We start from the raw sequence: 15,979 nt of genomic DNA on the forward strand, positions 1-15,979 counted from the left end.
TAATATCAGGAGACTGACTTGGACAATTTTAGAGATAAATTATATTTGGGAGAATAGGATATAATCTGCAACAGTTGAATTCACTCAGTAATTTCCAGAATTAGTAGAAAATTGAGTTTAGGCCAGAAGGATTTGTAGAGTCAATGCTTCTATGATTTCAGATGGATTGTATGGAGATCCATTGCTATATTTGCCTTCATATTCCAGTGGCATTTAAGGTTTTTGTGATTAGAAACATTAAATTTATTCATGTATAAAAAGTATCATAAGTCTTCCTTAATTTAGCTATTGACTTTCTTAGTATTCATGAGGTGGTTGTAAGGAAGCCACAAGGGAAACTTTCTGTGAGTATCTCTCAGATACGATTTCAATGTCAGGTGGAAGTGTGTATCCTGGCACCCTGTGGGTAGTTTTAATGTAACACGGGGTGCTGATCTATAAAGTTAATTTATTGTAAAATTTACATTTTGTTCAGACTGCTTTCAGGTCACAGTCTGAAAAATGTAGGACAATGTAAAAAACACCCAGTTCCATTTCTGCACGTTTTGTGAAAATAAATCAGATAACCTAAAGCCTTTGGGATTTGTAGTAGTAGATTCGTGGTGTGTAAGGCAACTGTAATGTCTTCATGAACTCCATGGACGATGTGTTTTAGCTGCACCAGAGGTAGCCTGGGGAAGACAGAACCTGGTCAGAGGAGAGATTTCTTTATCTTGGGTTTCACCTTTATTGTTTGTTGTTGATGTCTTTATTTTCACTTGCTGAACTATGCACCACTTCTCAGTTCTTGAAGGTGTTAGCTTTGAACACAAGGGAAGAATCCAGCCTCTTGCTTTGCTTTGTATATTTCTATCTCCTCTTTGACAACCTTTGTGTATGAGTATCACTGTGTTTTCATTCTGATTTTGCAAGACAACCTTGGTTGCCCTCCTGACTTTATTGGAGTTAGTCCCAAAAACAGCCCTGAAAAACAAAGTCTGTGTTAAAATTGTTTGATGAGATCATCTTCAGGGTCTTTAGAAGAGAAGCTGAATGCTAACAAAGTCCTTGCAGACATGCCTATTAAAGTGGAGCATTCAAACACCTCTAGTAATGTACGAAAGCATAACTTTTAATGGTAGAAAATCCCTTATGGCCTATTAAAAAAACCAGGCAGCTTGGGATGCTGGAATAAAGAAATGCTACCCTGATTTGTAACACATTCAGAATTAATCTCTGCTTGCCCTGCACTCATTACACAGAGAAAACAAAAATCTTCTATCTGGGCAGAGCATTATTTTAGGGTTAAAGAGTACAAGATCATGATGTTTTGATGACATAAGACAGTTAGCAAATGCATAGCTCAAGGTGATTTGTGCTTCTGCCAGGATGTCAGCACCAGCAGCCTTTCTAGGAGAGTGTAAAGAGCTCATTTCTGTGGATCATAATCATCCATATTTGTCACCTACTGTACAGCTTTTAGACAGAATATGTTATTTAAGACATAAAACTATACTCCCGCTCGCCCTACTGTTTGGTTATTTGCAATACTTTCCACTAGCTCTAGTATTGCTCAGTTCTGCCAAGAAAATATTCCTGTTAATGATACTCTATTTTATCTGGCTAGAGTATGAAACATGTTTTAATCCCTGCTTTATATTAAACTGTGGTGTACGACATGATTTGCAGAAGGTTCCTATGCTATGGAGATCCCTTCTAGTTCTGGTGAGCTTTCTCCCCCCCTGTTGGAGATGTCAGTAGCCGCCTCCACTCCATGCACAGGAGGGAGTTACAGGCCTGGGTTTCTGTTTGTTCTCTTCTCGTAACTTTTGAATTTCCACAGTACAGTATTTCCAGACTCACCCATCCACTTTTTTTGTTTTCTATATATTTTATGTTGCCTACTTTATCGCAACCCCCACCTTGGGACTCCTCAACACCATTACCTTGCAGTGACTCCTTCTGGGAGAAGTGGCAGCTTGAACAGCTACAGAGTTCCCTTATTGCTGATGCCGGTCAGTGTCCAGTCCCAGGTCAGTGGCATGTCGAATGGACGCCTCAGGTTCCATTCTCCTCCCTCACCTGCACCCCTCGAGACAACTACACCTTTATAAGCCACACAGAGAACCAACTTATGCTGTCACTGGGATAGAAACCCTAGGAATTCACCACAAATCCACCATCATGAGCAAAAGCTTTGCGCAAAAGTGTGCTGTAGGTACATGGAGCTGTTGCACCAACCTTCACCTGACCTGTTGTTTGATAAAGTCACTCTCTTATGCAATTGACTTGTCCCTGCAATAAAAGGGGGATTTATTGTGGAGTACCTGAAATACACTAATGTTGGCCTTTTGTTTCTATATTTTCATAGGCAATCACTCAGGCGTGGTTTTGAGCATCAACTCCAGAGAGATGCACAGTTACCTGGTTAGCTGATATTTGCAGCTGAACACAAAACCCGAAAGACTCTTCTCTGTACCATTTTATTTTTCCCTGATGATGTCACAAAATTGCAAATATGGCTGTAAATGCTGATGGAGAGGAGGTTTCATACCAGTCCTGTGGAAAAAAGCATCCATCTTCAGTTACCAAGAGTGAAGGATATGTCGTGTTCACTCTATGGCCTGGGAACTCATCACGATTGAAACTCAAACTATGGTAGCAAATTTGTAGTCCTAGGTACCTTCAATGCCACCTTATTTCTTTTCTGTCTATGCTCTATTTCTTTATGTTTATTTTTAGAATGATTGACTGTAACTTTTTAATTATATTTTTAATTGAGGTATTCAGCAGAAGGCTGGGACTCTTCATCCTGGAAAGGTGATTTTTACGCAAGTGACTAGACCAGAACAGATGGTTGGTTGATCACAATGACAATTTTTTTAGGAGGCCAAGTGTTTCTGTGCTGGGAAAGGACTGAGTGAGAGACAAATGCACTCCTAGTTGAGACAAACTCTTAACTTAAACATGTGTGAGACAATCTAATGAATTTAGGCTTAGGTCCTTCTGTGGATTAAAGGAAGTAAAATGTTAATTAGGATATCTCATAATATATGATCATGCTCTTGTAAGTGTAGCAAGTCCTGACAAACTATCAGCACCAGTATCTCCTCCAGTCCCACCCTGGGTGAAAGAAAAACACCAGCTTGATGCTATTTCCAGACCAGGTGCCTTCACTTGCAGACAGTCATTTCAGTTCCTCTCTCCTTTCTCCTGAGTGAGCACCTCCAGGATGATGGCAGATGCCAGATGAGTTATCCTGTAAAACCCTGTGCTAGTGGCCTGTCTCTTTTTAAATTTCCAGAGAGTGTAAATACTTCTTTTAAGTCACGTTCTTTGTATGGTTATTTTTTTTTTAAATTTCCTGTTTGGGCAGATGTGCCAGATAGGTCAGAGCTCTCCTCCAGGAATGGCTGGGTAGCGCCACCATCTCCTTCCCACTGCATCCCTGTTTGAGATTTCCTCCGGATCTTTGCCCTTGCGGGTTGGAGTGGGCAAACTCTGACCTTTTCCACTAGGGTTAGTTTGACAATCTGAATTGTCATGGAGAGGATGGGATGGGATTTAGGGGTTCATATTTCCTTCCCATCACCACAGGGTGTCACTCAGTCCCTACCACCGCTAGCCCCTATTCCTGCAGGGAGGGCAAGAGAGGGGAGGGAGGGGCTTCTGGAGGAGCTGCCTGCAGAAAGGCTGGTGAGTCAGGTCAGTGTTTCCTAATCCCAGTTTTGTGAGCTGGGTCAGAGTTTCCTAGTCTTGACTTCTGCATCCCTAGGGAACGGCAGCGCAGTGAATCCACACCCCTCTTGTCTTTTCTCTGCGGTTAATGTCGCCTTGTAGGAAACTGAATGTGGTGTGATGAGCTTAAAGGGGGGGGTGTGGGGTGTGTGGCACATTGCCTGGAATTAGGATGCTTCTCTCAGAAACCTGTATAATCTCTTTACTTCTTGCCTTTAGAGAATAAATAACTCTGTACTCACTGAATGTCATACTGATGCTAGGGATGAGCTCGCACACCACCTTGTTTAAGAAGTATACAGATAGCTAATTACATCATCCAGAATAAACAAACAGAAAATAATGAATGATAGTAAAATAGAAAAGAACTGTCTTAAAATTATTGTATGCATTGGAGTCATTCTTCCATGTAGCTGTGGATATCCTAGAGCATATTATAATCAAATGCAACGGACTGGGGTGTAATAATTCAGTGTAGTACTGTAGGCTCTCACAAACCCCATAAGATGTATGTGTAAAGCACAAGAAAATCTAGCTTATAAACTTACTGTAAGGAACTAGGTGGAAAAGTTAGAGTGAAGATTCTGAAAAGCACTTGCAAACTGCTCAGGAAAATAATTTCAAAAATTGTTTTAAAATTTCTGCCTATTTAGTTGTATAGTGCCATGTAAATTTATTGACAGAGAAATACTGCTGCATTTGACTGTTGTATGCCAGACTGTGTGGAAATCCAAGGTCTTAAAGGTGTCTGAGTCTGAGTTTCTTGAAGAGAAGTGCAAATACAAAATGTGCTGTGCATTGGAAACTCTCAGGATTGTTGCAGCAGGGGCTTCCCCTCCTCACCAGCTCTCCTTGTTAGAAGAAACAAGTGGAATGAGCTGGACAGAGAATAAAATAGTATTACAAACATCTTACTTGTTCCTGTGAAATAAAATCTGAAGTGGGTTATTTGTATAGGGCAGGTGAGTGGCAAACCACCCTCATGGAAAGGGATGGGATGGAAGTTCTAGCTTGGGATTGTTCTACATGGTTAGTCTGATTGGCAAAGGACTCTATTGGAACTAGGTCACACATCTAATTTATGCTTTAACAGCTACTTTTATACATTTAATTCAGGCTGATTTGTGTCTCTGATCACAGGAGTCTTTTGGAACACAGTAGAATATTGCTTGGTACTCTAATTAACACTTAGCACAATATAGTGCCTGTAATAATGTTTTTCGATGCTAATTAATTTGATTCATGCACTACTCCTGTGAGGTTGGTTTGTCATGTCTCAAAACCACTGTTTTCTAAAGAGATATTGGTATTGCTGTAACTTTATTAATAATACCCAGCAGATAATAAAGGAAGCCCTTGATTTCCCAGCAAGAATAACTTTAAAACAAATTATTTTAAAACTGAGAAAATACTATTACCATTTTCTAGCGCTAGATTTCAAATCTCTTGAACTACATTCATGATATCTTACCATTTTATCCTTTAGATGAATCTAAAATCCTGATACATGTGTATTCAGAAACATAGTTGCTTCTATGCACAAGTGCTAGTTACACATGCATGCACACACACATGCAGTATTTTTACATGTTAATCAAATTTATTAGTAAAGACTTTGGGCAAGTTATTTAACCTGTACATGCCCCAGTTTCCCCACCTATAAAATGGGGCAGATAGTAATTACCTACCTCACAGGGGTATTGTGAGGCGAAATTAATTACTGTTAGTTCAGGATCATCACAGTCAAAGAATTTTGTGAGCATAAAGTATTAATGGTTTCACTTTCTTTGTTTTACTTGTAATTATTACTGTTCTTAAAAGTAGTCTACTGAAACCAGCTGCAATTATGTATAAATTAAAAAAAAAAAAAGCATAATCCAAAAAAGGTACATCACTGGTAAAAAAAAATTTTATTTAAACACTGTTATTGGAACATATGGTTATGTGGTAGCACTACAACATTGGCTATGATTTTGCTGTTACACCGTAATATCTTCAACTTACCTTTCTTCAGTGTTATTTGATCAAAAACCATATAAAAATGGGTACAGTGATATTTATCAGCACTGATATTGAACTATACTGAAACCAACAAAACTGGCAGTGCACTGGCCTCATTGGCATCCTTGTCCTTCTTAAACTCTGATGTATTTGCAGATTCAAACACACCCTGTACTTTTCAGAGTGCTCCAAACAGTATGATCTGAAGGATTCTAACAGATCTGTCAAGATTTACAGCTGTTACCTTTGCTTTCCCTTTTGACATTGAATGTTTTATATGGATTCCGAATGGTCCATCCATATAAAGTACTCAGAAATGCTCAAAGGACATTTAAGGAAAATCCACACAATGTTAATTAATTTCTCAAAAGTAAAGCAATATAAACCAGTGTATTTTTGTACTCTGTAGAAGAGGGTGGTGGAAATGGCTGTGAAGAAATAGAAGGTACCAGCCTGAGGCAAGATGTTGTTATCTCCAATTCAAATCCAATTTCTTGGAATTATTTTATGATATTCTTATTGAATTATATGCCTCTTGATGAGTGTTCTTCTTTTGATGACTGGTGTAAAGAGGAGTAAACTGTTTATTCATGTAAAGTAGATGATTGGTTAAGTTACTGTCCTCTAGACAAATACAGATCAGTCCTTTGCCAATGGTAGTTCCTCGTGCAAAGCAGGTTTCATATGACATGATTATCCTGGTTAGCTGTGTTTTAAGTCCAAGGAGACATCCCTTTAGTGGGAATGCTCTACTTACTGTATGCTTTATCTTTAATAGAGGTCAATAGAATGGATCTGCAGTAGTTTCCGTCCTCCTTACACAAACACATGCTCAAAGAAATGTTTGGGAAAAAGAAAAAAAGAAAATATTTATAAGAAATTAAATACATGCATTGTTTGCAGTAACTTTTTGATGATGAACCACTGGTTCATCATCAAAGCTGATAAGCTTTGAATTTCTAGTGTTATTTCAAGTCAAATACAATGTTGCTAATTTGATAGAATCGATGACAATTTCAGTCATAGATTTTTCCTATGTTTCCTATAGAAGAAGTTTTGTAATTTTTCACTAATGAGACTTTGGAGGTGGGGGGGGAGAGAAACTAAGAATTTTATTTCATTGCACGGTCCCTGTCAGTTGAAGTTATTATAGTTGTTTTATTGTATATTGATTGATACCACTCTATTGTTTCCATCTTCATTTTTTATTTCAGCTTTTTAGACAAAAGTAAGTGCTCATTTCTCTCAAAATATTGGCTTTCCACCAGGAAGAAATTTATAAGCATTTACCTTTATAAACATTGATTTTTAAGATGCAAAATTTGTTGTGTCTTATAAGTCCATCCAAAAAGCTGCTTCCCAGCTCATTTTCTCTGTTCTAGTCCCAGCTGCACATTGCTTCTACAACTTTCTTCAAGAGAGTGGCATATAGCCTAATCATACTAGTCTGAGAAAGTATTTTTAAAACTTTCATTAGAATATCATTTAATTGACTGTAAGTAGGTCTGCTCAGATCGTTTTCTTAATGTCGTTTGTATTTTCATGTTCCTTATTTCCTTTCAGTATCTCAGTATTAACCCTTTCAGTGCCATTTAAATGCATGTTTATTCCTGTGATGTTTTCACTTTTTTTTAGTCTATAATCAGCAAAGTGACAAATAACTTAGACTCTCAGTTAGCTTTTGCAATTTATAGCCTAACCCTGCAGTCTTTGGGAAATGTCAAGCTGTGCACTCTTAATTTTTTAATCTTCTATCCCGTTAGCCCTTCTACCTGATTGATCACCTTGGCAGCATTGCCTCCAATTCTCTGTGTAACCTCAAGCTGGAGGGGGTGCAGAAGGGTTTCTCTGTGTCGAGGTGGACTAGAACAGTTCATTTCCCATGTCTGAATGGGAACATCATGCAGACAAAGTTTTTATTTTTCCCCTCTTTTCAAATATGTTGCATAAGCAGAGAGGATACTTACCAACAGGGAAAGAAGAACCTGTAATGGTACTTCAGGCTGCTCTGAAGGCTAAAGAATGCATTCCTCTTTGAATGTTTTTCCACTGAAACTGATACATACGGCAAGTTAGTTATATCAGTTTTAATATGTGAGATCTCATTTCCATAAGTCTTCATTCCCGTCCTTTTTCCTCCTGTTAAATGGAGTAGCAGATTACTTACAATATGAATTGTGGAGCCATGTATGACTTTCATTCTTTTGATTCCTTTTTTTTCCTTATGTGAAGCTTGTCATCATTAGAGTTTTCAGGTAGTTTATGTGCTGGTAGCTGAGATGATCTTCTGTAAGACAGTATCTAACACAAGAAATGCTGGAAGGCTTAGAAATATATACTCTAAAATGATATATGACATAGCTGTGTGAACAAAATCCTTATCAAAGGGCTGTTATGGTTTCTATTAAATACTTTTTAATAGTATCTCTAAAAATACATGTTCTTAATTGCAAACTCTTTGTCTCTCTGTCCTTCCAGATTGATTTTCTTTTAGAAGTGACATTTACTAGCCCTGACAATAAGTAGATTCTTCCTTTACACAAGTAATTTTGCTTAATATTATTTCCTTGCAACACCTGAAGGCATTACACAAACTTCAGCTTTATTGATCAGACTTGATTTCTGAGTTTCTGTAGAATTTACATCTTTACAATGATTACTTGCAATACAGTAGACATAAAGCCCTGTTGAGCAGCAATAAGACGCAGCAGTACATGGCACTGCTTAAATAATATGCCTTTTTGGCACATACTTTTAATGGCGTAATGAATATATACCAGGAAGGCCAGGCGTTCCAAATAACTTTCTTAGCCTGTCTTATATTTCTATGTTATTTGTTGCTAATTTTAACCAGCTTTTGATACTTATATTTAGTTCTTACTGACAGTGTCTGCTCTTGCAGATCAAAGCGCATGAATTGGCTTATTCACATTTGCTTTAAAAAAGAAGTATTAATTCACACTGCTTATTGATTAAAACAGTTTATAAAAGGAAATCTTTCTGAAATTGTGAAAAAGATATTTTTAACAAGGACAGCTCATACAGAAAAACAGCTGGCTTATATCCATGTGGCTTTTGAGATATTCTTGTTATGGATTAAGAATAGACTGTGCAGAAGAAGACGTGTAACCCCAAACATCAGTAACATGCACGTGGACCATTTTCAAATGGTAAAACTAGACTAAAGGAGAATATTATAATACACCACCTGTAAGTCTCAGATTCACAGCAGAGCATTTAAATGGTTAATATTACAGAATATCTTCGCAAACAAGATAGTAAGGCAATTGCCCAATTCACTGGCTCCATTTGCTTGTGAATACACTCCTCTCTTTGGGGTTAATCTTTTGAGATGCTGAACTCTTCAGAGAAGTCCCTTGCATTGTTTAATTCTTCCAATATTTTGCTAAGTAACTGGTGACACTTTATAGAAAAAAAAAAATTCTTCTGTTTCTCCCCCCTTCTTCCCCCTCCTTTTGTAGTCCTTTTGTTCTTTTTCATTATTGCTGCTCTTTTTTGCTCTGCCTTGCCTGCCTTCTCTTCCTGATCAGTTCTCTGCAGTCCACCTTTTCTTCCTTGCTTTTTGTTTTGCTTTATGTTCTGTTTCTGTCTCTGTTTTTATTTGGATATGCACCCTACTGTATCCTGAGTGATAGCAAGAAGAATCATGATCTCTTCCCCCTCCTTGACTTTCCTCTGAGCCCTGCTGTATTATCTGGGTTGATGAGGTTCCCTATGATTTGTCTCGCTGCAGTCCATCCTTCCTCTTTCTTTCCCACTTTGGTATCTTTTAATACTTTCAGTTTTAATTTTGGCTCTCATTTTCTCTAAATCTTTCTGGAACTCTTATCCTTTGCCTTTCCAGAACTTCTCTCAGATGTTTGTCCCAGAGAGCACATGCTTCTAGTTTGAAATGTGGATGAGTGTTGTACTCCCTGAAGGAATAAATAACTAGTATTTCCTGTCTCATCAGTGTACATATTGACCTTGCCATTGGTCTATAGTGAAATTATATATTTAATTGGCAGACAGCTATATCTATTATCTCCAAAATGCCTTTTTCTTCCTCCTTTTGGGTTATGGGGATGAGACATGGTGTTCGCATGAGTTTCCTGGCTTGCTTTGCCAGCCCTGCGATCTGGCAGGAATTCCTGCAGAATTGCAGGAAGGTTGGGCAGAGGCACCTTGCCAGACCACTGGGCTGCATTTGTATTTCAGTATGGGAGATGCTGAGGCCCAAGATCATGCACAGCCTTTTAGAGAAATTGTTACAACCTCAAGCTGAAGAAAAGGTGAGGTAAAGAGGGTCCTTTGCTAATAGAGAATTGGGAGCAATTTGACTCGACAGGTTGTGGAACGGGTCTGTATGCAGCCTTTCCAAGAGACAGGAGCAAATGACTTGCTTTCAAGTTCCATAAAATACAAGTTTAAGCGAAGTCATCTAGTAGATTTGGCAGAATCATCTTATTGGAGGAACTTTGAGAAGTTAATGGGAATAAGATAATCGAAAACCTCAGCAGTATCTTTGAAGGGTAGGGTCTGTGTTAGAGAGGGAGTGTATGTAAGAGAGATGGGGGAGGGAGGGAGGGGAACACGGGACTAAATAGGACAAGGAAAAGCAGGGAGAAAGTGTTACCAGTGTGTATGATTTTACCATGAGTTTTTGGTTTTGTTTTGTGCAAGCCTTGAAGCTTACTTTAATTTGTAATGGCAACTGTTTGCAGGGTTTTTTTGATGCATAGAGACTTTAAACCATGAGTATAAATTGATGCAGTGCTAGGAATATGTGAAATTATCACCACTTCTACGTATAATTTAAGACAGATCTGACTCGCAGCAACATCTCACCTGGGGCGCATGGAAAAGAGGTTGCTTCCCAGGAGCCAGGTTGCTTTTATGTGTCCTCCAGAGGTAGCTCCAATGTAGGTTTACTTCTGGGAGGACTGTGGGTCATTTGCTAATGGTGTTCTCCCCTAGCACAGCACTGAGCTAGAAGGCAAGGGAGGAAAATTACTTTATAGAGTCTCTGTCTTGGATTTATACTGCTTAAATGTGATTTGCTAGAATACCTCCATGAGCTGTAATTTTATAATATTTAGAGAAGATGAATGGAGTTGGTATAGTATTCCTGAGGGTAACCACCAGCAACTGGAGTTTACTGAACATGTGACTAGAAATTTTAATTTTAGGAACAGAGAGTTCCTCCATTTCATATACACACCAGGCCTTTGAGTACAGCTCCTTTTTTTCATCTGTCACTGACAAGCTGTGATTTATTTCCTCCTGAGTGTAAAGTCATGGATTGTGCTTGCTGCAGTGCAGAAGGCTCTGGAGGGAAAACATAATCAAATGGAGAAGTATTCTTGAATTCTCTCTTGATCCCAGTCTATTCTGAGTTGCTTTTCTCTGACTGTCATTCTGCCAATAAGCTGGGTTGATGTCAAAAGGGGATTAACTAATTTTCATCGTTTTCTGTGTGGCTGAGGAAAAATAAATACAAGAAGTTTGCAGCAGGATAGCAGATGGAAGAGGTGGGGAACTGGATCATCTGGCAGAGTGCTTTGGAAAGCTTCCACTTTTGTGCTTTACTTACCACTTATTTTTACAAATATGTACACCTCCTATGATTTACTTTTCCATTAAACTTCGATAGGTTTCTTTGCAGAAGGTGGTTTTAAAGAAAATCACCCTAGTGCATTGCAAGTGTGGTTTTAGGAGACATCAAGTCCCTTTCTCACCTAAATGAAATTATCTTAGTATCATTGCTCTGTATTTATGAAGCTGCACTAGGACTATCAGTCCATCCTAGACTGGAGGAATATTTTGAGAGATAATGCAAGTTGGAATGGGAAAATTTTCCATTTTAAGAGTAAAGGATGAAAAATGGCTTATTTACAGTACATCTGTGGCTGTTTCAGCACAGGTGGGTCCAAAATCTCTCAATCCAGACTTGGACAAATAAATATAGATTTTGCTGGCATTACCCATGTGAACAAAAGGAGAAAAAAATGGTAATTAAACCAAGCCCAAAATCATATTTTTTTTTGCTAATTAGAGCTATAGCTTTTTGTAAATATTTGAGAGCAAATAAAATAAAAGCTAGACATATGTCCTGTGAAGATCCACAAAGCATTTCTTGCTACCCTGTTGTTAATGTGGAACATAATTTATTTAGCATTGCAGGGCCAAATTCTACCCTAATTTATGACCAAACAGTTCCATGGACTTTGTCATTTCAGCTTTGTGTTACAGAAGAATTTCACCCGCAGTGAATTTGAAATGCAGCTGCAGGTTAAAATCAGTCATCTTCCCACTGCACCCGTACTCACACAGGTGACCAACGGATTTTCTTTGTAATTCTTATTCCCACGGTTAGCACAAGAGTACTTTGGATAGATGTAAGCTAATTACAACTAAGGTAGAACTTGTTTTTTTTAATACTTGTGACTGCTTGATCAGCAAATGCTTAACAGTGTATCTAACTGGATTTCTGACAAAGGGGCTCTTCCAATCCATGTAAAGGCTCTTAGCAGTCATCAGTATCTTACAGTCCATACCTTTAACATACATGACTACACAGTCCTCTCCTTCTGCCTTTGCACATTCTAATATTTGTGAAAACAGAACATGCCTTCTCCTAATTTTGTTTCAGGTGACCTTGACTTTAAGCAGGTTTCTTTGTATACAGTATCAGGGCTCAAGGGAAGAATGAAATTAATCCATAACTGGTGCATTGTCATAAATGGGGAAAAGTGTTATTTGTATATTTTTGTAAATATGTAACATTTAATGGCAGTTTTGTAGTGACGTGCTGTTTTTGAGAAAAAGAAACAAATATATGTTTGAATATGCTTGACGTAACACTTAACTGTGATTCAATTGCACAAGTAATAGCTTAATCAAAAAGTCTTGTGCAATATGTAGTGCACACACATAACCGAGTATCTGTTAGTGATCCACTACCGACTTTTTGGCAACTTTTAACAATGGTGATGAACTGTGCAGTACAGATTATCACGGTCTCTTTCAGCTTCCAAACATGTAGCAGGCAAACTACTGTATACGTACCTGTGTACTCCACTGCATCCAAAGGTATGCATTTGTCCTGAGAACCTGCACTCCAGGTTTTTCTTTAATAAAATTTGGTTCTAAACTATTGGTTGCTTTGTTTTTCTTGTGAAGCACTTCATGGCGTTTGTGGAGGGGAAATGGTTTAACCAGTCCACAGAGTTTGTGTGTTTTGTCAGTAACTAGCAGTAAAACTACTCACCTTCAGCAGCATGAACTCAAAGGCTGCAGCAAACCTTCATCCTCCTCCTCTTTAGCCACTCCATTCTCCTACAGTGCAGTTTAAGTCCATTGCTAGGAAAAAAGGGGAAAATCCTTTTTCCACTTTTCCCTAGAAGTGGAGTTTTTGCAGTATAACTGGTGGAGGGTGACACTCTGTGGTGAGACTGAAGCCATGCAGTTGCTGTTCTAGAACTCCACTGAATCAGAGGCTGAACATTTTTATCCAGCTAAAGAATTAAAGAATTCAGCAGGTTTCGACCTCTCCCTGTAATAGACCACCATCAACAGAACAAAGTTATATGTGTTCTTCTGCCCCTCCCATGCCTTTATTCCAGTCTCTTCCATTTTCACTGGCTTTACACACTACTTGCTCCTTGTTTATTCTTTTTTGTTTATTAACTGCATTGTCTTTCTCCCACTCTCTTCCCAAGGAATTGGCTGTGCTATATAGAAGCTGCATTCACCTTGCAAAACTGAGGGGTCTGCAAGTCAAAATTTGTCCTTAAGTCAGCTGTAGCTGTATGCAAGGATCAGGCCTTGACTCAAAATAAAACTGGAGCTACAAATTATATTCAAGCCCATACAAAGCCAGCCAAGACAAAATCTTCAGAATTATGCCCATTGGACGTGCCCAGCAAAGACATACGATACCTATTTCACTCTGCCTACAGTCCTTGGAAATGAAATGCGTGATTATGTAGTGCATTTCTAAAAAGGTTTGGCCCTAGTGTCCTACAGATTTGCTCTTACTGGTCCTGGTAAGTGGTCCCTGCCTTTGCAAAGGTCACTAAATTGCTAAAGTCATAATATGCCTTGTGTCCCTGCAATCTGGACGTTCCTTCGTGCTTCAGAGTCTTGAGGTGAACTGCTACTGGGGTAGCTCATGTTTAGGGTTGGTGAGAGGTGGTTGCTGCTTTGCAGCTTGATACAGCACCTTGGCCTTTCCATGGAAAGTCTGACACTGGTAGAATAAAAACTTGATGGTTCTTTTCACCACCTATTGTCCTCAATAGGGAAGAGCAGAGATGTTGCTAAGTGTTGTGGATATGCAATGTGAAGTCTTATTAAACCTCAACCTGGCACAAAGCAGCAACATAAATTATTATCTACCCTTTTTTTTAATTAGGTATAGAAATTTTATAGACTACAATGAAGTTTTAATAGGACAACAAATGTTTTATTTATTCACAGAGTGGATATACTTTGAGGATCGAAATTTAAAGTCTGCCCTAGTTCAGCACTTTCTCATGGTCCCTTCTGAAAGATCTGGCAGCTGGAGGAACTTTGTGGTGTGGGCTGTGTGACTCTACCCAGTGGCACACCATGCTAAATGTGAGGCTGGGTTCAGAAATGAAGATTGAGGCTTTCCCTACTTGTGTAGCTCAGCTAGGAAACATTTCAGTGGTTGTCATTTTAGGTTCTCTAATCCTATATTGTGGCTAGCTGAGACTTTAAACTGCAATTTATCTCTACAAAAGCAGCCTGTTGAATCTCAAGTGACAACATTTCATTTTCAAAATTTAGTGCTCTGATATAAATAAAAGCAAAACTAAAAGAAACCCTAAAGTTGCTTATTTTTAGTGATGTTCCAACAGTTCTTTCCAAGGAAAGCTCCTGAGTTGGAAGGGCAGGAGTGAGAACAAACACAGCCAAGCTGTTCCCATAAATGAGACACCAAATGAAACTTTTTAATACTTAACCTGAAGGGCTACTTTACTTCAGAAACCAATTTCTGTGGGAAAAAAGAATTAAGATAATCACTTCACTTCTGTTTTCTTTGCTGTCCTCATCAAAGGCATATTAATTGCTCGACTATTTTGTAGTTTAACTGGTTTCAACATCATCATAAATTATGTCTCTATAATATGCTCTATAATAATGCTCTGAGGCACAAACACCAGCCAGTATTATTTCCTGTTTTTCATTAAGACACTGACTTCTCTTCCATTTTTTTTCTTTTTGTGATTTATACCTTGAAAGATGCTTTGCTTTCTTATGAATTCATCTGCTGTGGTGAGAATGATACTGCATTCTGACCCTCATGGCTTTCAAAAGCTGAAGCAAAATGCTACAGATGTTGTTCAGTGTATTTTGAAAGTGATAAAAGGATCAATTCTCACCATTACACCATTATAGCAAAAGCTGATCTCAAAAAAATTCAAGATGAGCAGTACATGCTAAAAAGCATGTTAAAAATCCTAAGCAATAATTAAGTGACAGCAATTAACAGTCTATTTAAAAATAAATAATTAAACCAGGAATTAAGATTTTCATTCATGTTCAACTTGGGACCATGTAGCTGTAATCCTACTGTGCTATAATTCTACAAAAATTAATGGGAAAATTATTTCTTTGTCATCACTGAAGAGGAATATCCTTGATAAGATTTCATTTTTTTCAGTTATTTAATAAATTGTGAAGGAATAGTATTGCATTGCCTTGATCTTAAGACAGCTGCTTGCTTTAAAAGTGAAATTGAGAAAAATATTGTTTTATAGAAGGTGGGGAAAAAACAAAATATTTTTCTGTGAAAGTTTCATTTATCAACAGCAATATGGCAGGGGAACAGGGGGAAGCACATGAAGACCCTAAACCAGAACATGCTTCCAGCCTCCATCTACCCTGGAGTTGGACCTTTGTGCTTCAAAGCAGGTAGCTTTTTGTTTGATAGCCTTCAGTAATTACTTTCTGCCATGAATTTGGTTTATTGTTTATGGAGCCATATAAGCTTTTAGCATCTGTAAAATTCAGTGACAAGTTCTGTAGCTGAATTGGGCAGTGAGTGCAAGCACCTCTGCGCAGTTATTTTGAACCTGCCCAATAATTTTGACACCCTTATAGTTTGTACTCTTAGTGACAGGGACTATTTCACCCCCCATTTTTATAACCTTTTAATGTAGTCCATTCCCTCCTCAAGATTCCCCCCCACCCCCCACCAGGAATGACCTTATCTTTGTTTTCCCCTTGAATT

At 38.3% G+C, this 15,979-nt stretch overlaps 1 protein-coding gene across 7 annotated transcripts in view; it reads left to right on the forward strand.

The window, feature by feature from the left end:
- SORCS2 (sortilin related VPS10 domain containing receptor 2) overlaps nt 1-12,874 on the forward strand; it is a 551,093-nt gene extending 538,219 nt beyond the window's left edge. For 3 of the 7 annotated variants that reach the window (XM_039384495.1, XM_039384496.1, XM_039384500.1), the window contains exons 27-28: nt 1,933-2,012; nt 2,351-12,874. In XM_039384495.1, the coding sequence (XP_039240429.1) occupies nt 1,933-2,012; nt 2,351-2,374 (104 nt within the window). In that variant the 3' untranslated portion in view covers nt 2,375-12,874. The remainder of the gene's footprint in view (nt 1-1,932; nt 2,013-2,350) is intronic. The other 4 variants (XM_039384498.1, XM_039384499.1, XM_039384501.1 and 1 more) reach the window with 2 other exon arrangements.
- The last annotated feature ends 3,105 nt before the right edge of the window (nt 12,875-15,979 follow it).

This window comes from Pipra filicauda, unplaced genomic scaffold, assembly GCF_003945595.2.
Source record: "Pipra filicauda isolate LSUMZ 115617 unplaced genomic scaffold, ASM394559v2 scaffold35_size7292922_pilon, whole genome shotgun sequence".
In the NCBI taxonomy this organism is placed as follows: domain Eukaryota; kingdom Metazoa; phylum Chordata; class Aves; order Passeriformes; family Pipridae; genus Pipra; species Pipra filicauda.